The 24,297-nt window shown below is 35.8% G+C and overlaps 1 protein-coding gene across 2 annotated transcripts in view; it reads left to right on the top strand.

Annotated features, from left to right (window-relative positions):
* The window catches only part of ikbke (inhibitor of nuclear factor kappa B kinase subunit epsilon), a 39,557-nt gene that overhangs the window by 2,899 nt on the left and 12,361 nt on the right, over window positions 1-24,297 (top strand). For both annotated transcript variants that reach the window (XM_005172872.6, NM_001002751.2), the window contains 13 exon segments: window positions 4,177-4,292; window positions 4,369-4,506; window positions 14,607-14,742; window positions 14,866-15,047; window positions 16,158-16,318; window positions 16,405-16,515; window positions 17,842-18,021; window positions 19,767-19,963; window positions 22,872-22,930; window positions 23,039-23,130; window positions 23,218-23,319; window positions 23,444-23,504; window positions 23,669-23,784. In XM_005172872.6, the coding sequence (XP_005172929.2) occupies window positions 4,206-4,292; window positions 4,369-4,506; window positions 14,607-14,742; window positions 14,866-15,047; window positions 16,158-16,318; window positions 16,405-16,515; window positions 17,842-18,021; window positions 19,767-19,963; window positions 22,872-22,930; window positions 23,039-23,130; window positions 23,218-23,319; window positions 23,444-23,504; window positions 23,669-23,784 (1,622 nt within the window). In that variant the 5' untranslated portion in view covers window positions 4,177-4,205.

The raw sequence follows: 24,297 nt of genomic DNA, 5'->3' as shown, positions 1-24,297 counted from the left end.
CTATAAAAAGTCTGTTACTTTATGAAAAATAATCGTATAGTTTGCATCAAACCAAACTGAAGCATTGCAGTAAGAAATATTGATTTTGTACTGCTGTTTTTATATGCATGTCAATTTAATAAATAATATTTCTGCTACAAAACAAACAGAAGATTATAATAAATCATTCAATTCAATGATGAAAGCTGCAAAGCAGTCATCAGTAAATAAATATAAAAATAATATACACCTCAAAAAAGAATAGACAAAAGAAAGAAAGTAAAGTCTCACTTCTATCACTCTTTAAAAGATTTGGTTTCAGTTTGTGTCAATTTAAAGGTTCAGTCTGAGATGATCTTCATTTTTTTGAGTCAGCCGACCCAATTTATGAGCAGGCAGCGCAAGATTCTTGCGGTGGGTGACCACCGGCGCAATACCGCTGTTTGTTATGAGCTGCAGTTTCAGTGTAAACTTAGTAAAGGCGAGCTTCTTTGGCGATGACACGTACAGTATTAGATTTGACTTTTAGCGGACATTTGCGCTGGACACGCAGTGAATGCAACGCATGGAGATTCGGGCGCTTTCTCCATGAAGCGCGTACTCGATTGATCTCAGCTGGCGGATCATTATTCACCACGTGACGTGTCATGATCGCTCTCATCTGCGCCTCAACTTTAGGTGGGGTTTGCAAACCTGTGTGCTTTAAGTTTTTACTCTTCTGCCGTTTGCATTTCCCGTGGTCATAAAAGCTCCTTCCCTGTCATCTGACAGCGGAATACCTTGAGTGATTGACAGTTAATATGAATCAATATAGCGGCAGGGAAGAGCGATTCAGCACGTTTTTAGAAAAAATCAAAACAGATCGCACTACAACCATTATCAGTAGTCGCACTAATAGATTAATTTTCGGCCGCATATGCGACCAAAATGGTCGCAATGTCGAGCCCTGTAAGATGCAGGCTGTAGCTAAGTGGCAGGCAGGGGCGGGAACAGCTTACCTTGGTTCTTCCCGCCCGTCACAGCGTCTAACAAAGGGGCGGGGTGCGTGGTGACATCACCGGCATCCCCGCTCCTTTGTTTACACGGCGGGCGGGGAATGCCAGTGACCGCTATGTACGGATAGAATCAGCGGTGAGCGCTCTTTCTCCCCGCTCCGCTGATTCTGTCAGTGTACAGCGGTCGGCGCGGGCCACAAAATATTGCACTGAGGGCCGCAAATGGCCCGCGGGCCGCGAGTTTGAGACCCCTGGTGTACAGCCATTTTCAGATCTCTCCAGAAATGTTCAATTGAATTTAGGTCTGGGCTCTGGCTGGGCCTCTCAAGGACATTCACTGAGTTGTTGTGAAGCCACTCCATTGATATTTTGATGGTGTGCTTTGGATCATTGTACTGGAAGATGAACCGTCGCCCCAGTCTGAGGTCAAGAGCTCTCTGAAGCAGGTTTTTATTCAGGATGTCTCTGTGTACATTGCTGCATTCATCTTTCCCTCCATCCTGACTAGTCTTCCAGTTCCTGCTGCTGTAAAACATCCCCACAGCATGATGCTGCCACCACCATGCTTTACTGTAGGGATGCTATTAGCCTGGTGATGAGTGGTGCCTGGTTTTCCCCAAACGTGATGTCTGGCATTCACTTCAAACAGTTCAATTTTAGTCTCATCACACCAAAGAATTTTGTTTCTTATGGTCTGAGAGTCCTTTAGATGCCTTTTGGCTAATTTCAGACGGGGATTGGCTTCTGTCTGGCCACTCTACCATACAGGGCTGATTGATGGATTGCTGCACAGAGGTTTGTCCCTCTGTAAGGTTTTCCTCTCTCCACAGAAGACCTCTGGAGCTCAGACCATCGGGTTATTGATCACTTCCCTGACTAAGGCCGTTCTCCCCCGATCACTCAGCTTAGATGGCCGGCCAGCTCTAGAAAGAGTCCTGGTGGTTCCAAACACCTTCCACTTATGGATGATGGAGGCCAGTGTGCTCATTGGAACTTTCATTGCAGCATAATTTTTCTGTAACCTTCCCCAGCCTTGTGCCATGAGACAATCCTGTCTTGGAGGTCTACAGACAATTCCTTTGTCTTCATGCTTGGTTTGTGCTTTGACATGCACTGTCAACCCTGGGAACTCGTATAGACCGGTGTATGCCTTTTTCAAATCATGTCCAATCAACTGAATTTATCACATGTAAACAACAATTAAGCTGCTGAAACATCTCAAGAATGATCTGTGGAAGCAAAATAGGTGTGTCCCAAATCGCATACTTATGCACTGTTTTACGCCATTTTGTAGTAAAAATAGTGTAAGTAGTGCGTTCACACTGAAACCCGGTAAAATGAAGTCTGTAATGATGGACACTTCATGCATTAAACGACCGCAGTTTTGCTCACCAGCGGAAAGGGCGGAGCTTTCGGGCGCACATGTTGGATTACTTTATTTATTTTGGATTGTATAAGCAAAATTCTCTCACAAGAGTAATTATAGCGCCTCCCGATGGTCAATGTGTTTAAACTCATGGCAAGTATTGTTAGGTATTTTGGTCATTTATTTAACAAATTTGGCAACCGTCAAATGTCATCAGGGAAATGGATTGAATTTCCGCTTAGCAAAAAAACATTAGTGTTCTATTTGGGATGACACTACATTAATATACTGTGCTGTTGAGTGTGTAAGCGCATAAGTGCGTAGTGCATAGTGTGCCATTTGGGACACAGCTAAAGTACCTGAGCTCAATTTAGAGCTTCAATACTCACAGAATTATTAACCCCCTTTCAAATTTATTTTTTTTTTTTAATATTTCCCAAATGATGTCTGATATTTTTTTTTTCTTCTGGGAAAAGTCTTGATTGTTAATTCAGTTAGAATAACAGCAGTTTTTAATAATAATAAAAAAAACTGGTCAAAATGATTAGCCCCTTTAAGATATATTTTTTTCAATAGTCTGCTAATCAAACCATTGTTATACAATAACTTGCCTAATTACCCTAACCTGCCTAGTTAACCTAATTAACCTAGTTAAGCCTTTAAATGTCACTTTAAGCTGTATAGAAGTGTCTTGAAAAATATCTGGTAAAAATTTTATTTACTATCATCATAGCAAAGATAAAATAAATCAGTTATTATTAGAGATGAGTTATAAAAACTATTATGTTTAGAATTGTGTTGAAAAAAAAAAAGTCTCTCCGTTAAACAGAAATTGGGGAAAAAAATAAACGGGGTCTAAAAATTCAGGGGTGCTTATAATTCTGACTTCAACTGTGTGTACATTTGATTTTTCAGGTTTTATATTTTTAATAAATTTGCAACAATTTATAAAAATTTCTTTTTTTTTTTAATTCTCAGTATGGGGTATTGTGTGTATAAATTTGAGGAAATAAATGAATTGAATCCATTTTGGAATAAGGCTGTAACATAAACAAATGTGGAAATTGTGAAGCGCTATGAATACTTTCCGGATACGCTGTATTTTTTGTACACCAGTGCAGTGAAGTTTTCTCTACACAAATTTTTTACAGTATCTGCAGGGTCATAAAAAGTCTTAAATATATTATATTATATTTAGGCCTTAAAAGTCTTCAATTCACTGAAATACTGTTATAGGTGTTAAATCATTTTAAAGAGGTCTTAATTTTCTTATTTCCAGTTTAAGCTACCCAATCTGGCCAACACCAATAATCCATCTCAAATCTTTTAAACCTAAACTACATTTAAGTAAATATTATTGCAAAGAGACACAATTCATATCAGCTGTTCCACATTTTTACTGCAAATTCTCCAAATTAAATTTTCTAATCAGGTAAAGAAAACTGAAGCCGCACATCCCTTTACATGATGTACGATAATGCAATAACTATTTAAAGAAGTAACAGGGGCATTAGAATTTTTTTAAATAATTTTTCTAAATAAAGTCTTAAATTTAATTCATAATGGTCTTAAAAGTGACTTAAAAAGTCTTACATTTGATTTGAAGAAACCCACAGAAACCCTGATTCTACTGTTAAATTTAATGTTAAATTACTGCTAATTGCAAATACAATTAATTAACAACTTTATTTAATGTTTTAAAACAAAACCTTATGGAGAAAACTAATGTTGTTTGTACTTCTGGAACCGAACTGTTGCTTTTTGTTGGAGGAAAGATTATCATGAAGAAAATGTTGCAATAATTGTTTATTATCTTTTTGTTGTTGTCATCTGTAGGTCCAATTTTGTCTACTTCTGTTAACAAAATGACAAGTACAGCAAACTACCTTTGGTCCCAGGAGGATATTCTTGGTCAGGGGGCGACAGCAAACGTCTATAAAGCACGAAACAAAGTACTCTATCTGTTTTTAAAATCTACAGCACGCAGACTTGACATTTTTTGCTCAATGATAATTTGTATTCCTTTAGAAAACTGGAGAACTGGTTGCTGTGAAGGTGTTCAACCTGGTGAGCTACAACAGGCCGTACGAAGTTCAGATGAGGGAGTTTGAGGTGCTGCAGCTGCTCAATCACGTCAATATTGTTAAACTCTTCGCTGTGGAGGAGGTATGTATCTGATGTGGTTTGTGATGCTCTTGAAGATTTTCCTGCCACAGTTCTGCTGACTTTACAGATAATGCTTTGATGTTTAAGATATGTATGATGCAGCGTATGCATCAGGGTCATTTATGGCCAGATTTGTTTGTGCTGTACACACCAGCGGTATTTAACACTGCAAAGTGACAAAGACCTACAGTTCAAAACAAGGAGGCAACCATACATATAAAATGTTTTATAAATAACATCAACGTATAACATAATGTATTTATATTAACTGTGTTGGGTAAGTTACTTAAAGTTCTAGATTAATTTGATTACATTACTAATTACTTCATGTAACAAGTAATCAGATTACTAATTACTTTACTTTGAAGTTACTTTTAAAAACTTATAGAAATTAGAAAAATAAACTGCAGCTCTTTCAGAAATTTAATATTCACTGAAAAACATTACAATTGGTTTAACCCAGCATTTTGACATTCAAAATATTTAAAGAGATAGCTTACGTTTAACTTAAAATTCTCTCATCATTTACCTAATAAATGTTTTAACATTGTTTATTGGGTTTTTCCCAAGTTAAATACAAAGTACAACAAATTACAGAATAACTGCCCTACACATGCCTCAAACCTCCAACCCGTAGTGTCACAAATTATCCATAATTAAAGTTAAACATACAAATCTTGCCTCTTTTTTTTTTTTAACGAAACGCAATTCTTCTAAAGGCATATGAGATGACACTGCTTTAATCCACATTGAAGTAGAAGGTGGTTTAGAATCCTTCCTTCTCAAAGTTAGACATTTTATAGCTGCTAGTAACTCCAGTCAGTCAAATCTCACATTTGTGGTTGCGCAGTGGGTAGCGATGTGCCTCACAGTAAGAATGTCGTTGGTTCGGGGTAGTTGGCAATTCTGTGTGGAGTTTGCTTTTTCTCCCCGTCTTCACATGAACAAGTTAAAAGACATGCACTTTAGGTGAATTGGGTAAACTGAATTGTCCATAGTGTATGTGTTAATGTGTGTGTGTATGGATGTTTCCGAATGATGGGTTGCTGCAGGAAGGACATCCGCTGTGTAAAACATATGCTGGATAAGTTGGCGGTTCATTCCGTTGTGGCGAGCCCTGAATAATAAAAGGACTGAGCCCAAAAGAAAATAAATGAATGAATGATTAAGTAGTGTAGTATCTCCTAAGAGGGTCAGTCTAGGCTCTCTAGGCACATTAGTACTTTGGCAATAACCTCTAAGACCCAATATTCTTCTAATGGCAAGATCACAGCATAAATTTAGGAGAGTCCCTGTATCTGCTTTACATCTAAGATAATTTTTTTTAAGAAAACTTGACGTCTGTAACCATTGACATTCATAATAGGAAAAACACATACCATGTCTGCAATTGTGGAGACAAACTGTAAACGCTTTAAATGTTGAATACATGAAATCTTGAGTATGTGAATGCATCGTGTTTGTGTCACATGATGCGTGCCTCTATTGCAGGGGTGTCCAAAAACGGTCCTGAAGGGCCGGTGTCCTGCTGAGTTTAGTTCCAACCTGCTTCACCACACCTGCCTGGAAGTTTCTTGTATACCTAGTAAGAGCTTGATTAGGTGGTTTAGGTGTGTTTGATTAGGGTTGGAGCTAAACTCTCCAGGACACCGGCCTTCCAGGATCAAGTATGGACACCCCTGCTCTGTTGAAAATAACGAATTTGCACACGCAAAAGACGCGATGTGTAAACGGCCCCATAAGTAGCTACTCTTCTCTTTACATTTAGGCTACGTTCACACTGCAGGAAAATGTGGCACGAATCAGATTTGTCCCCCCTCATGTGACACAGGTGATCATAGTGTGAACAGCCCAAATGGAATCTGATCTTTTTAGGTCAGATCTGTGCCACTTTCATATGTGGTCTGACAATCAGACACAGATCTGATGTTTTGCAATGCGACCGCAGTATGAACGGTTATGCCGGATTTCATGTGACTTTTACGTCATCTTTGAGTCACATGCGTCATCATTCTGTGCTACAAACATCCTCTACTCCTCAGCAGCACAGTAGAATGGCACACAGGGCGATTACAGTACCACAGATAGTTGGTTGTTCATGTTGAAAAAGAATTTGAAGAAATAACTGGTGTTTGTTAACTAATCTGGTTAACGATTGAGGCACGGGTTGATCGCGAAGCCGAAAATCGTCGTGGGTGTTGCAGATGGAGGATCTGTGTGCAAATGAGGAGAACTTTCTTTCTGAGAGAAAAAAAGGCAGGTGCTCGAGCACCCAAACCCCCCTTCTGCACGTGTCTGCTGTTTATAATGAAGTAAAATTAAATAACTCCACAAACGGAGATAAACCAACTCCGCCTTCACAGCTCAGTCTGCGGCTGCTTATTAACCCTTGATGCGTTCACTACACCGCCGGTGGTCAGAGCGCCATGCACCACGGTTGCCATAAATCACAAATGATCAGTGTTTTTTTTTTTTTTTTTCTTATCACAGGAGAGTTATTTTAGATCTCAAATGCTGAAATACACATTAGTAGTAGCAGAACAATCATTTACAGTTCATGAAATACACCACGGTTGTCTGTAGGGTTGGGTATCGTTTTTTTTTTTTTCGATACCGGTGCCAAATCGATACTTTTAAATCGGTACCGGTGCCAAAACGATGCCTGAATCGATACTTTTTAGCCACAAAATGATGGTGGATACCTCTAAAAAAATATTTATTTTGACAAAATATTTTAAAAAATCATTTTAATAGAACAATATAATTACAGTTTAAAGTAAACATCAATTCATATTGTATTACATTAATACATTTCCTTTTATCATTTGTTGGTTAGCATGATTTTAAGATTTGCATTATGAAATTACATTAGCTTACTATTAACCTGTGGGGGGCGGGCAGGGCCACGTACATTTAAGAGCACATTTTAACATATATATCACAAAATACTTAAAACATTATTCGAAGTCATTTGTTTTCATGCATCACTTTGCAGTCTTCATAAATGATAATTAAATAACTTAAACTCAAAATAATCTTCCTTGTTCATTTATTTGACAAGTAACGTTGTACTGATGTAGGAGAACACATTTCTAACATCCAAGTACATCAAGGCACATTGTTGAACCTGTAAACTTAAACAGATAGGCCTACAGTTGAAGTCAATTTATTTTGCCCTCCCATTCATTTAAAATAATGTTTCTGAAAACTTTTACAGCGTTTCCTAAAAAATAATTATTCTGGAGTCATAATAAGTCTTATTTCTTATTGTTTATTTCGTGAACGAAAGCCGTTTTGCATTTAAATAATAAGGTCAGTATTATTAGTCCCCTTAAGAAATATTTACAGTATATTTTTGATATACACAAATCAGTTACAAAATCATTTGACTAATTATTTTAACTTTCGTAACTAACTGATTAGGTCTAAACTACACTTTAATCTGAATAAAACAGGGTCCCCGCGGGTCCTTAAAAAGTCTTAAAATGTCTTAAATAAAATTTTCGATTTTTAAGGTCTGAAAATGTCTTAAATTCTGTAATTTTCCATAAGGAGGTCTTAAATTTCATGTGGGATCTTAAATATCATGTCCGACTCGTCTTATGGCGGCAAATCAATGCCAATATAAATCGAGTGCAGCGGTGATGTTTGCGCGTGAGGAGAAGTGAACCGTGAGCAGATTACAGGTCTACACGCGAGAAAATTACAGCTCGCGAGCGCACAGGGGATCTTCACGCGCGCGCTCAACTGATCCAGCGCGAGAAAACAAGTCCCGCGCGTGCACATTATCATCTGTGCGCACGATGAGCGAGGTCATGCCTACAGCGCGCGCGCGATCAGTTCTCTCCGCTCGCTCGCTGGTTCTTCTCTCTGCTCGCGAAACAGTTTAGATTTTTGTGAGTCCTAGGGCGGGACTTGGTTTTCTTGTTATCTCTAACGCTATTGGCTACTCATTGGCTACTCTACCTTTCCAGAAGTTAGCCGGGATTGGACGCAGGTAAGCTAGTTTCCCCGTTAAATAAAATTATATAGGAAATCTTATCATAATGTCACAGTGTGAAACATAGACTTACTTTCTCAGTAATAATAGGTGGAGACTTACTTTCAATAATGAGATATTTTTTGTAATAATTAATCTCATAATAATGCCTATTCTTACCATCATGACCAAGTCATATAATGACATATCAAAATAATGAGATATATTTCTGTAACAAACTTTATTACTTGGGAGAGAAAGAGAGAGTTATACCATGTGGCAAAAGATCTCTCCATTAAACAGAAATTGGGGAAAATATACATGGGCTATTAAATCAGGACGAATAATTCAGACTTTAAATGTGTTTTGAACCATTTGATGAAGTTTAGCACCTACATTTAAACTGAACTCAAACTAAACGTGTTCAAATTTACAAAAATCTTTTTTTTTTCTAAGATTCATTGTCCTTGACTCATTTTCTGTGAAGAACAAGTCAGAATAAATTGGATGGACAATAGTATACAAAATAGGCTATACATGCATGCAGTGCATAAAGTACAAAGGTTTATAGTAAATATATTGCCATTAGTCTGTTATTCCACTATACAGTTAAAGTCAGAATTATTAGCCCGCCTGAATTAATAGCCCCCTGTTTATTTTTATCCTAATTTTTATTTAACGGAGAGAAGATTTTTTTCAACACATTTCTAAACATTATAGTTTTAATAACTCATTTCTAATAACTGATTTATTTTATCTTTGCCATGATGACAGTAAATAATATTAGACTAGATATTCTTCAAGACACTTCTATACAGCTTAAAGTGACATTTAAAGGCTTAACTAGGTTAACTAGGCAGGGTAATTGGGCAAGTTATTGTATAACGATGGTTTGTTCTGTAGACTTTCGAAAAAAATAAATAGGTTAAAGAGGGTAATAATATGGACCTTAAAATGGGTTTTAAAAAATTAAAACAGCTTTTATTCTTGCCGAAATAAAACAAGAAAAAAGTGGGCTACTAATTTTGACTTCAACTGCATATGTGACCTTTAAGATGTGGGCCTGTCGTATAGAAAGTAGTATTTGTATGCCTCTGAAGTGGAATGATGTAATGGATAGTGAGTAAAGCCAAACGAAGATTGTAGAAATTAAATTGTTGCTCAATAGGTGGCGATAAAAACCCATCTGAATGTCTGTCACTGTATTTTTTATGTTTAATTGGGCTAATCATTTTTGATTGAAGTCTTTATATGCAGGTTATTCAATCATTAACTAAAAATGAGATTGAAAAATATATATAATATATATAGATATATATATATTTTACACTGATCTATATTACAAACAATGTTAACAATTATCTATAAAGATAAATTAATTATAATTATCTATAAAGATCTAAAACGCAAATAAACTCTTCTGAAGACAATATTTCCTAGAAAGATCATCCCCAAGTGTAATAATGAGCACTGCTGTTGTGGTTAATAATGAAGTAAAATACAACAAACCAGACAAGTGCTGCACGGACAAATCAAATGGGTTCAGAAAGTCATGTTACAAGAATGCAAGTCATTATTTTGGATATTATTTGACTGTTTCTCGAGATTGAATCCTCATAAAGTTCATAAAGTTCTCAGAAAGTTTCTTATGATTATGACTTGCAAATTGTATATATATATTTAACGGCATGATCTTTTAACTTGCGTCCAATCCCGGCTAACTTCCGGAAAGGCACAGTAGCCAATAGCGTTAGAGATAACAAGTAAACCAAGTCAACCAAGTAATCTGCTCACGGTTCACTTCTCCTCGCGCGCAAACATCACCGCTGCGCTCGATTTATATTGCCATTGATTTGCCGCCATAGATTTGCCGCCATACTTCACCACATCATTCTGTGTTCACACTGAACATTTTCCTGTTTTTTTTTTTAGGTAAAGTCTTAAATTTTCATTTTAGAGGACTTAAAAAGGTCTTAAATTTTCTGTTAAAAAATGTGCAGATACCCTGTAAAATACTTAAAGGGACTTTGTCTGAATACAACTGTCTTGCAAAATAACTAGTAAAATGATCTGTACTGACTGTCAGCATGGGGAAGATACAATAGTAAATATTTGAAATGAGTTAGTTAAACTATTGTGTTTAAAAAATGTGTTGTAAATAAATCATGTGTTGAAGACAGAAATCAAAGATGAATGAAGGCAAAACTAAACGCGTTGAATATGACTTACATGAGCGTGACTGAAGACTACATTTGATCAATGTGTTACGTCTGTTCTTTGGTACTTGCTAACTGTTTGTAAACTCAAGACTGCATTTCCCAACGTAAAACTATGTACACTAAATTTCTGATTAATAATGATCTCTGCATAGCCGAGGATTTCCTATATTAAAGTGTTAAATTCGCTATTGAAAACAAAAGTCTAATATCATCAACGGTAGACATTTTGATAGTGTTTCACAGCATGAACATAACTGAAGTTTAATCTTTTTATTACCCGTGTCAATTTGGGCGTCGACTTCTGACGAATGCGGTGAACTGATGCACGCAGCACCTTCACAGAGAGATCCAAAACAGAGGTAGCAACACCTAAAGCACGCGAGAGAGGCTCTGCCTTTGAGCCATCAAATGTCATTAAGTTTGACATGTTTCTCCCTTACACTTTTGTAAAGACAGTTGCTGTGTCAGAATCCTTGCATGTAAATTACGCTTTAGAATGCTTAGTTTAAGCAAATTGGATGAACGTGATCACGCGCCGTGATCTGAAGAGCGTCGCTTTGCTTTCGCTCACCGAAAACCAGGTTGAAAGCGATTTGCTGCGCGCATTGTGTGCGTCTGTTCCCTAGCGACAATAACAAACGCCTAATATCGCCTGTCCGTATTCCTCAAAGTTGTTTAGTGAATGTGTGAAAACGCCTATTTGTGCCTTTTTTCATGCACCCCTTTGATGCTGCTTACGTTTTTGCCGCAGCACCTAAAGACACCTAAATTCATACGCTGATATAATACCGGTACATACCGGTTACCAAGGTACCGGTGCTATAATGGCACCGGGTTTCGGTACCCAAACCTAGTTGTCTGTGAAAAGGGTAATATTCATATAAGCATGATCTGACAACATGCTTACTCATGCAGCACTCAACGTGTGTGAATATTTAGACATTTTATGCTCTTCGTAATGCATGTCACTTTTGCGCATGCATGTCAGTTTAGGACCATGATCTGTTCACACTGCAAATCTGATATTGGCAACATTTATAAGAGCAGTGTGAACAGCCATGCAAAAAAAATCAGATCTGAAAAGAAATCAGATTTGAGCACTAAGCCTTGCAGTGTGAACGTAGCCTTACAGATCACACACAAAAATCCAATTTAGCCTGTTTAGGCTGAGTTGGGTGGCTGTGTTTTTGGGCACTGGTGTCTTCCTTGGCGAAGAGTATTGTGCAAGAATGATTTAACAGCAATACTTTTGTTTTTACACTCTAATAACTCAAAGTAATGTTTGTATTTCCAGTTTAAGAAGCAAACACTATAGTCAGCAACTATTTCAGCTCACATTTTCTAGCAATTTAAAAGATTGATACACAAATTTAAAATGTAATTCATTACATTACTGAGTTCTCCAAAAATGTCATGAAAATATAATAACGCATTCTTGTGGAAAGCATTAGACCCAACTCTGTATATACCATTTATATATACAGTAATGCTTTTACAATCTTTTATTTTAATTATAGTCATATACAATTAGTCTGCAATCATTCATTTTTCAAGATTATACAGGGCGTTTTAGTTTTATATATACATATACATCTACACTTTCCTTCAAATGCTTGAGCTTCAGTAAGATTTTTGTAAATTAATATTTAGCAATGATGCATTATTAGATCAGTAAAGTGACAGTAAATGTGTTAGAACAAAAATTCCAGTAAATGCTGTTATTTTGTTATTTTCTTCAAATAGTCATAAAAACTGATTTACGTACTGATTTACTATCATTTTATTACATAAATTCAAACAAATAAACTGTCACGTTCTCTTTACTCTCGCTTTAGTTTGGTCCAGTCCAGTGCCTCGTACTTAGGGTATTCCGGTCTCTTGAAGCAATCTGTGTTAGTTCGGTTACGGCCCACCGCAGTTACGGTTTAACTTTGTACATTTCTTCAGTTTACAGAGGCTCTTTCACAGTTACTGCTGATAAATTGCATGTTTCAAGTAATATCAGTTTAAAACGGTGTTTCCCAACCATGTTCCTGGAGGTACAGCAACAGTACATTTTTTGGAGTCTCTTCTTATGTTCTGATGAGTTGATTCAGGTGTGTTTGATTGGGGAGAGGTTGAAAATGTGTACTGTTGGTGTGCCTTTAGGAATATTTAACAGTCGGGTAAGTCTGAGTGTAAAGTGTTAGTAGTGTTGCATATTCCTGGAAGAATTTTTGAAATGACAGAAGCCAAAATGAATTTGCTATCGTCATTACCATTAATCAAAAACATAAGACTACATTAAAACTTTAATACTGGAACTAGAAAACATGGCCTTGAGAATATATTTTTAAATACTGTAAAATGTATTTTATGCTGATGCATGGTATTTCTAAAAGTATTTAAGTGTTACAGTAAGTGCTATTTTCCTGTATAAACCAAAAAATGAAAATCGTGATCTCAGAATCGTAATACAAACCATAACGTCAATTTTGTGAACTGTCCCACCCCTAACAATAACTACTACAACTAATAATAACAACAACAACAATAATAATAAAATATCAAATTATTTGCCCCCTGTATGTTTTTCCACAATTTTTGTTTAAAGATTTTTTTCAGCACATTTCTAAACATAATAGTTTTAATAACTCATTTCAAATAATTGATTTATTTTATCTTTGCCATGGTGACAGTACATAATATTTTCCTAGATATTTTTCAAGACACTAGTAATCAGCTGCAATTTAAAGGTTTAATTAGGGTAATTGGGCAACTTAGGGTAATTAGGCAAGTCACTTTATATTGATGGTTTGTTCTGTAGACAATCGAAAAAATATAGCTTAAAAGATTTATTAGTTTTAACCTTAAAATTAAAAAAAAAAAAAAAAATTTAAATTATTTATTCTAGCCAAAATAAAACAAAAAAGACTTTCACCCGAAGAAAAAATATATAAGATACACTGTGAAAAATTCTTTGCTCCATTTAAATTTGACCTGCGAAATATTTGAAACCTCAACTGTATCCTTCCAGTTTTTAGTATTGTTCTCATGTGTTTAAGTAATAGCTCACCAAAAAATGAAAATTTACACATGGTTTACTCGTCTTTTGTAGTTTCAAACTTGAGTTTTTTTTTTTTTTTTTTTTTTTTTTTTTTTTGATGAACACAAAAGAAGATATTTTAAACAAAGCTGAAAACCTGTAACACTCAACTTCTATAGTAGGAAAACAAATACAATGAAACAGCAGGGTACGTCTAAAGTGAAAGTAATGTTACACTTTCCTGGAAGAATTTTTAAAATGACAGCAGCCAAAATGAACGCGCTGTCGTCATTACAATTAATCAACAGCAAAAAACTAAATTAAAACTTTAAAAATAAAACTAGAATACATGGAACAAGAAAACATGGCCTTGACAATATATTTTTTTAAATACTGTAAAATGTATTTTATGCTGATGCATGGTATTTCTAAAAGGTATTTAAGTTTTACAATATGGACTTTTTTCCAATATAAACCAAAAAAACTAAATCGTGATCTCAGAATCGTGATACAAACCAAAACGTCAATTTTGTGAACAGTCCAACCCTTAACTATAACTACTACTACTACTGCTGCTAATAATAATAATGATAATAATAATAATAATAATAATAATAATAATAGTAATAGGCTAAAAATCCATTAGGCCTAATAAGGAAAAAAATAATTCGATTCTGCTTCTGAGTTACTGCATACTTAATTAAATGTATAGTATCAAATGTAAAAAACAATAGTGCTTGATCTAAAAGTGTTATAAAATCACAATTGTTTAATGAATTCTCTAACATCTTTCTAGACAACAGTTTACATCATCAATAATAAAAATAAGGTGGTTACTGTATATCTAAAAGGTGAAATTTGTCCCTGTAAATACCAGATTATATCGAACCCAAAGCAGAAGATTCTTGTCATGGAGTATTGCTCAGGTGGAAGTTTACTGAACATGCTGGAGCAGCCTGAGCATGCGTTTGGACTTCCTGAGTCCGAGTTCCTCATTGTATTGCATTGTGTGGGTAAGAACCACCAAAGTAAACAGTCTGATCAGTAGTTTCCTCTTTGTTACACACACATTTATCAGATGCCATTGCTGTGAATGACTGCATTTTTTTTCTGTATTTCCGTTTGCAAATATACAGCTCATGGAATGAACCACCTCCGGGAAAATAGTGTGGTGCATAGGGACATCAAACCTGGGAATATCATGAGGCAAGTGGGTGAGGACGGGCGCTCCGTGTACAAGCTAGCAGACTTTGGTGCCGCTCGTGAGTTGGAAGATGATGAGAAGTTTGTGTCCATATATGGCACAGAGGAATATCTGGTAAAGTGGAAATACTGTTTAATTATATTTAAAAAAAAACTGTAATGCTTAAAATATTAAGACTTAAAATACACAGTTCAAGTCAGAATTATTAGCCTCCAATTTTTGTTTAATAGAAAGAAGGTTTTCTTTTCAGCACATTTTTAACATAATAGTTTTGAAAGACACTTGTCAGATTTTATTTTAGAGAGCAGGCATGAGGTTCAGCTACGTATATATATATACGTATATATATATATATATATATATATATATATATATATATATATATATATATATATATATATATTTTTTTTTTTTTTTTTTTTTTGTTCTTTTGCTTTGCTAAGTGAATTCTGTAAAAACCAATGTCTCCATTTGTATTGAACTTTGAGCGTATTACATTCAGAGATGTTTTTTATGTTTACACATCTACATTACACATAAAGTTTAAAACATGATATCGTAGTGGAGTACCCCTTTAAGAGGGCTAATAATATTGACCTTAAAATTATTTGTTTTAAATGAAAACTGCGTTTATTCTAGTCAAATTAAAACAAAAAATACTTTCACCAAAAGAAAAAATATTATCGGAAGTACTGTAAAAATTTGTTTTCTCCCCTAAATATCACATGGGAATTATTTGAAAACTTCAGCTGTATCCGGTTTTTAGTATTGTTCTCATGTGTTTAGGTAATAGTTCACCCAGAAATGTAAATTTAGACATGATTTACTTACCTTTGTGTGGTTTCAAACTTATTGAGTTTTTTGATGAACACAAAAGGAGACATTTTAAAGAAAGCTGAAAACCTGTAAACACTGACTTCTATTATAGGAAAACAAATACTATGTGGGCCAGTGGTTTTGAGCTTTCTTCAAAATATCTTTGTTTGTGTTCATCAAAAGAAAAGATTGGTTTTTAACAAGTGAAGGTGAGTAAACTGACCGAATTTTTAATTTGGTTTGAACAATCCCTTAAAGACGAGCACATTAGAAGTAAAATGCATCATCATTGACAGAATGTTCGGTAAATGCAGTTCCTTATCAGAAATGTAATCAGGTGTTTGATGTGGTTTATTTGATCTGCATGTGGAATGTATTTGCTATCTGATGTAAGCTTGTGTTGTGCAGCATCCGCACATGTACGAGCGAGCTGTGCTGCGTATTCCCCAGCAGAAAGCATATGGCGTGTCTGTGGATCTGTGGAGCATTGGTGTCACCATTTACCACATGGCTACTGGTAGTCTTCCATTTAGACCATTTGGAGGACCGCGCAAAAACAAGCAGATGATGTAGGAAATCTCATGAGCTTTCAGAGAATAAGCGTAAAGTAGGATGTTTTATTAACTGATTTTGGTGACTTTGGTGGTTCTCCCAGGCACAAGATCACTACAGAAAAACCAGCAGGAACAATAGCTGGTGTACAGAAGGAGGAAGACGGACCCATTGAATGGAGAGACAAACTGCCACTCTCCTGCCAACTATCAGAGTAAGAAACTCAAAAGTGTGCAAGTGTGGTAATACATTTTGGACCATAGTGGAATATTTGTAAATGCACCTTAATCAATAATGCAATATAAACATTTTTTGGATCGTAACGGTAATACCATTTCTTAAGTATCGCACAATTTATTAAAGTTCCCGTAAAATTAAAAAACGTTTTTTAGATGTTAGAATCTCTATGTCAGTTTTAAGGATATTAATTAGCTAGCGTGCTTCAAACAAGTGACACAATTTACGTTCAGAAGATGTAAACCTGATATAAACCTCCAAAGCTTGCTGCTTGTCACTTCATCCTAAACGGATCAATGACTTTTTTTGACATCATATCATACTTCATCACCTCATCTTGACCAATCAAATGCTCTTTAGCATCTGACATGCCCCACCCCACTTTTCATTTGCTTTTTATTTGATGCGTTTGGTCTTAACCACTCTCGCTTGGCAGAGCTTCCATAAAAATGAAATGCTATTGGCTGTTTTTTAAAAAAGGGGAGGACCTATTATATGTTTTTTTTCAGTTGAGATTACGTCAAGTATCCTCAATTTATCCAAAGGCCATTAAAGGTGTATAGCTGTCTTCTTTCTGATGAACCCAATGGGAGTTACAGTACTATTAAATATCATCCTGGCTCTTTCCAGCTTTATAATGGCAGTGCAACCCATACCTGCCAACTCTCTTGTTTTTCCCGGGAATCTCCTGTATTTTAGACCCGTCTCCCGTTTTTTTCTGTCTCTCGGAAAACTCCCCCCACCTGGGCTTCCGGATTTTAAGAAATAAATGTTGGCAGGTATGGTGCTATCATGTCGCCAAACCAAAAAAATAACAACATAAAATAAAGTAGTAGTGTAGTATGTTTGAATGGATATTTCACCCAGAAATTAAGTGTTTCCAAACCTTTATGAGATTATAAGGAGTACTATGGAAGTCCATAGTAACAAACAAAATATTCTGAAGAATGGTGGAAAAAGCACCCATTGTAATACTATGTATTAAACCTTAAAAATACCATAGTAATACTATGGATGTCAATTCCTGTACACAAAAATAATAAATGTCAGATTTTTTATCCTCAACGTTTTTCAGTAGTGTTCAACCGAAGAAACATTAAAAAATCAAGCAGGTTTAGAAATGGTCAGATGAGAACATTATGGCAGATTTTTTGTTTTGGCTAAACTATCTCTTTAAGACTCATTTAAGTATTTGGTTTTCTCATGCTTGAATTTTTCATTGTTAACATGATAGAAAGAAATAGTTGTAGAGAACACAAGACTTAATTTTTAGCAGCAGATTAAAAATATGTTTTTTTCATAGAGGTTTGAAGACCCAGTTGGTCCCGGTGTTGGCCAACATACTGCTGGCTGACGATGAGAAGTGTTGGAAATTTCCCCAGTTCTTTAGTGCCACTAATGACATCCTGAATCGCATCACCATCTACATCTTCTCTCTTCAGCAGGCCACAACATACAGCATCTACATACAATTCCACAACACGTATGTGTGCTCTTAAGGAACAGAATGCAAATCTTTGCTCTTCTTTTAATAATACTGTATGAAATATTTTTATAGTATTATATAAAGTAAGTCAAAAGTTTAGGTACACCTTGCAGAATCTGCAAAAGATTCATTATTTTACCAAATTAAGAGGCATCTTAGAACATTTTTATTTATTACTCGCTTGAATAAGATCTTTCTATGTTGGCTGAGAGAGTTTACCATGACTATGCAAATAGAAAAACACCAACAAATTGCGAAAACATCATCAATTGTGTGTGTGTGTTTCTAGTCCTAATATTAAATAAATAAATGCTTTACTCAGATCTCTAAATACACCGCTGGTTGTGGAAGCAACCATTTTCTTCACTTGTTTGGAGTCCCTTGTCACATTTTCATTGTGGCCTGCACTATTTGCCGTGCATTTCCCTATTTGCATGTGTTGAGAGTTCGGATGTGTGTGTTGTCCAACTGATTAAGTCAATAGGTGCGTTTGACTTCATGCAGCGCTGCGCAGATCGATCCAAATCTGTCTAAAGCAGTGTATACCGGTTAGAAATTTTATCCGTCTTGCTGCTGTGCTGACGCCACGTGACTGTCACATGTGGGATCAAAGTACCACAACAGTGCTCCAAGATCAGATGATTGATTTAGCCGGTGCAGCATCTGAAAAGGGACTGCAGGAGCTGCGATGACAACACTGATATTACACGATTGGCTGGATTGCCTGAATGACAATCACAAACTTCCAAACAATTACCTTTTTATGCCATCTCTATCTTGTACACATCATGCTTATTAAAAGACTTCAAATATTTTACTGCAGTAGGCCAAATCAACTTTTCTGTCAAATCATTTGTTTATAAAGGCTAGATTGTTTGCATAGGTTTATTTTTGATCATTTTCCATACAGACCCTTTACTGCACAGGTGTCAAACTCAGTTCCAAAAGGGCCGCAGCTCTGCACAGTTTAGTTCCAACCCTAATTAAACACACCTGATCAAACGAATTCAGTCGTTCAGGGCTTGTTTGAAACCTACAGGTAAGTGTGTTGGAGCAGGGTTGGAACTAAACTGTGCAGGGCTTCGGCCCTCCAGGAATTGAGTTTGACACCCCTGCTTTACTGTATACAGCTCCATATACAATTTCAATAATATATTTTTAGTGAATACCCAAATATCAACTCAAATACTGTAAGTCTTAAAGACTTGTAATAGTATAGTCATCATTGATCATGCCACACCCATAGCATTTTCTTAACAAACTAAGATAAAGAATTATTCTTTTTAAAATAGTTCTAAAATAATTTATAAATTTATAAATTAGTTTTATTCTGTCTAGCTTATTTTGGGAATGTCTTTTTGTAATAATAAAGAAATATATTGGCCCATGGTGTCCGACCTGAAAGTCTCTTTTGCAGCTCAGCCCTTGCCTACACTCAGCTAATGTTGTTATTTGCCGGCTTCAGCCATGGTCTCTCAGCCACCATGTCTTTCCAATAACAGATGTTTACTAGAAGTTAAACAAAAGTAAAAATTGTTTTAAATTTGAAAGTTGAAGTAGTTTTTTTTTAACCTCACTGTTTCCAAGTAGACAAAATAAGTTTAATTTACCCTGATCTCAATATACAGTATTTACCACCATAGCTCTTTATATATCGTTTTTCAATGATTGTTGTTTTGTTCTGAATTATTTTTACACAGTGATTCCACACTGAAAATTGTATTTTGGTGTTTTCTTTCAAGGGTCTCAATCTTTTTTGAGGATGTTCAGGCCCAAACTGGAATTGAACCTGCGGCTCAACAGTATTTATTTCAAGGCCATCCTCTCATATTAGATCCAAGCATGAAAGTAGTGAACATTCCCCATACCAGCTCAGATAAGCCCATGATTCTGATCAGCCGGCGACTGGAAAGGATAATTGGATATCCCTTCGAAGAACGTAAGGACACAATACATATTTGGTTAAGACTTTAGTACACAGCAGGGAAGCATATTTACTTTGACATTTACCTCAAAAAACTCCCAGATTATGGTTTCGTTATCATTATAGGAAATGTTCATGCCGAATAAAACCATGTCCTAACAACATGCAATGTGACAAGATTCCAGAGAGGAGCAGTTTTGCTGTCTGCACAAGACGCCACTGAGGCATTTACACTAACCGGCCACTTTATTAGGTACAGATTACTAGTAACAGTTTTTTTCCTATAGAACTGTCTTAGTCCTTTGTGGCTTAGATTTAACAAGGTACTGGAAATATTCCTCTGAGATTTTGGTCCAAACTGACATGATAGCATCACACAGTTGCTGCAGATTTGTCAGCTGCACACCCATGATGCAAATCTTCCATTCCACCACATCCCACATCCACAATGGTTTGAATTGCAGCAGACCGTCTTGACCATGCGTAAATGCATTGCGTTACTGCCATGTGATTGGCTGATTAGATATTTGTGTTAACGAGCAGTTGGACAAACCTAATAAAAGTGGCTGGTGAGTGGATATTGTTGCTTTGCTCTGAGTTTACAGTTCCAATGTGCAAATCATATGTACTGTATGGTAGTTTTCAAGACCTGAAATAATCTATCTGCTTATTTCTAGTAATATATCTGCTATCCTGCTATCAGAATTGTTATAAAATAGATGATATTGAATAAACCACATAATCAGCACCATAGTTTATAATTGTAATGCTAGTTTTGTTGAGGATATTGTGACATCAAAGAAATAAAAACTTTTTTCTAAAATAGAAACTTTGCGTGTCAACACCAACATGGATGGTTTGGAAAAAATGCTTCTAATAATTTCTTGTTTGTTTCATTGTTGCGACACTTATTTTTAGGACCCTGTGTACTTTATTATAGTACATTACATTACAATAAACATCAATTAAAAATCTACTACAATAAAATCTAAATTATTTGTCATACTTCCCTCAACTGGTAACAATTTTTTGTTTGTTTGCTTGTTTTTTTCTCTTTTTTTCTGATTGGCAACATAGTGACCATTTTTATGGTACATTTTCTAAACCCAAGAATTTGAGGTTAATTGAGATCTAATAGAGATTAATTGTTTTTTACTAGTCAAAAAAGAAAGGTAATGTTACGTTTTAATCAAAAGTTAGGGATTTAACAAGAATCTATCATACAATTTACAAAATAAAAGACAGTTTCCACGTCATGTTCAAAAACTGGCACAAAGTATTAATAAAACAAAATCGGTGTGGCTCTTTTTCTTATTCTTAAGCTACATTCACACTAGAGTTTGTGTGTGCGAAATTCTGTCATACGGCGCTGCGAAAAGGGGCGGGATTAAACAAGATTATTAGACATTGAAAAAAGCGAGCTATTGCACCATGTTTTAAATTTCTGTCCAGAGAGGTCATGTTTTGATCCTCGATTGGTCTCACGCAGTCAAGTGATATGCGATTTCGCAGGTCAGAGTTCACCAAGCTTGAACTTTGCACCGCAGCAACCTGTAAAATTTGATGCATGACCCTGCGTTTCCGGTCTGACGCTTTCGTGTGCGTATGAATAGAAGTCTATGGGGAGTAAAGTCAAGTGTGACTGGAGCTTTGAGTTTGTTACATCTCAAGAACGGTCAGTCTTGTTATCTGGCATTAATGGAGGATGCTTAATCTTTGAGAAAACGATCTTATTAGTGAGTCGTTTAACCAAATCATTTAGTTCAGTGTTTCTCGACACGTTCACCAATCTCAGCAGTTCACCAAGCTTGCCAATGCAGCGAACTGCGAAACTCTTACAGTCACTGCTAATGAGCTGATGATCTGAAGGAGTAAAGAAAAATGTGCAGAGCTGGTGGTCCTCCAGGAACATGGTTGAGAAGCACTGATTTAGTTGACAGTTCTATACATTTCACTGTAACTAAAATCATGTTTGAAATTTAAAAAAATTAAGTTTAGTTAACAGGTCCTGCTGTCCAGCCACATGATCTGATGGGGCAAAATTTTTTATTTTTTTTTTTTGTTGTGCAACAAGATATTTATTTAGAAATGTGTTTCCATCATAGTTCCATTAACTTATTGGATAAAAATGAAATGGATTACAATATATATAAAACATAAAAAAAATATGTTGAAATGTTGATGTTTGGTGTTACGGTGGCTCAGTGGTTAGCATTTTCACCTCACAGCAGGAAGGTCGCTGGTCCCGGCTGGGCCAGTTGGCATTTCTGTGTGGAGTTTGCTTGTTCTCCCTGTGTTGACGTGGGTTTCCTCTAGGTGCTCCGCTTTCCCTGACAGTCTAAAGACATGCGCTATAGGTGAATTAAATCAAATAAATTGGCTGTAGTGTATGTGTGTAAATGAGTGTGTATAGGTGTTTTGCAGTGTTGTGAATTTCTAAGATGAGCCAAAAACAAGGGAGAACTTTCGGGTATGTTCAGAGCAGAATCCTTTAATAAGAAACTCGCTGTGGCGTCACTGAAAGAACTCTGTCCTAGTGCAGCGGGCACTAAGTTTTTATATATTTTACAGACAGTGATACATAGAGGTGGGGACAAACCTAAACAAAGCATGCAAATAAAGTGTTGTTGTCAGCAGGGTAAATTGCCTTCCCCCCAGCCCCAATCTCATCAGCATATAACTACTCATTCATGAAAGAATATAACTTTTGAGTTATATAGAGATTATTGCTAGTTTAGAACTAGATTATATAAATGTATATTCCCACACCAGTACTGGGTTGCAGCTGGAAGGGCATCCTCTGTTTAAAACATATGCTGAATGAGTTTTCGGTTGGTGACCCCTGATGAATAAAGAGACTAGACCGAAGAAAAATGAATGTTGATATTTTTTCAATCTTCCCCTATTTTCATGTCTTTTTTAGCTGAATCCCCTCCAATGCCTGGAAAGTTTGACGTCGTTGCAGATTTTGTTTTCACCAAGGTAATCAAGCCTCTTTGTTTTTTCTCTGGTGCTTATTTATGATGAACATTATAACACTATTATCTCTAAGCCTCACACTGTGTTCTGTTGTTTATGTTTTTCCTGAAGACCATTGTCAAGGTCATTCATCAGTACCTGCGGATTGCTTATTCGCTGCAGGAATACAGGCAATTTATTCTGCAGGGCTTCAATAGCTACATGTGAGCGCTTACAACTTTTTTTGTCTCCAAATATGTAATGACCTTGACATTTGAGTCTGTCCAATACTAATATTGTTGACTTTTTAGTGAACAAACAAGCTCTGAAGTCATTGATGTGACGCACAGGATTTCTAAAGTGAAAATGAAGCTGCATTCTTCTATCAGCACAGAGAAAACTCTCCACGTCTTGTGAGAATCTATCAGTGTGATTGAATTTGTGTTTCATGATATCATAAAAGTAATGCTTTCTGTCATTAGCATTGTCTAGTAAGGTGTTTAGTTATGGATGTTTTTTCATTTTTTTTCCAACCAGCACTCAGACTTTTGCACATGAGTTTCCAGACTTTATAGACAGTAAGAAGAAATTCCCACTGGTAAGATTTCTGTTCTCTGTAATATATATATATATATATATATATATATATATATATATATATATATATATATATATATATATATATACATATGCATATATATATAAGTAGAATAAATGAAAGCGAAGACACTGCAATGGTTTAAGGTTTATCATTGTCTATAGATTGAAGCGGAATTGCAGCAGATGTGCGGCAGGGGAATCAGAGAATTTCAGAATATACTGCAGTATCTGCGTGTGACACTGTCTAAACACTCAGAGACACTGGCCAATGATAAGAGGTAAAACTTTGATAAAAATTTGGTGTAGTTTAGTTATGTCTAATCTTTTGTCATGGTGAAAAAAAAGTGCTGTGGATAATATACCTGTATATATATATATATATATATATATATATATATATATATATATATATATATATATATATATATATATATATATATATATATATATATATATATATATATATTTATATATATATATATATATATATATATATATATATATATATATATATTTATATATATATATATATATATATATATAAACCCCCCCCCGGTCTTCAGTTGGTGATCAGGAGGACCCACGTTGTCGCTACACAACACTAACCCCTCTCTTCAGTTTGTGATCGCTTCTCAGTTTGTGAACGCTTCCTCCCGCATCGTCGCTTCACCACGCCCCTCTACCCCGCTCCTTAGTTTGTAATCGCTCCTCAGTCAGGCTTCCCCGCGTTGTTGCTCCACCCCGCCCCCCTTCCCCGCTCCTTACTTTATGATTGCTTCCTCATGAAATCG

Source organism: Danio rerio, chromosome 11 (genome assembly GCF_049306965.1).
Source record: "Danio rerio strain Tuebingen ecotype United States chromosome 11, GRCz12tu, whole genome shotgun sequence".
NCBI classification, from domain to species: domain Eukaryota; kingdom Metazoa; phylum Chordata; class Actinopteri; order Cypriniformes; family Danionidae; genus Danio; species Danio rerio.
This window is presented reverse-complemented; position numbering and strand designations above follow the sequence as displayed.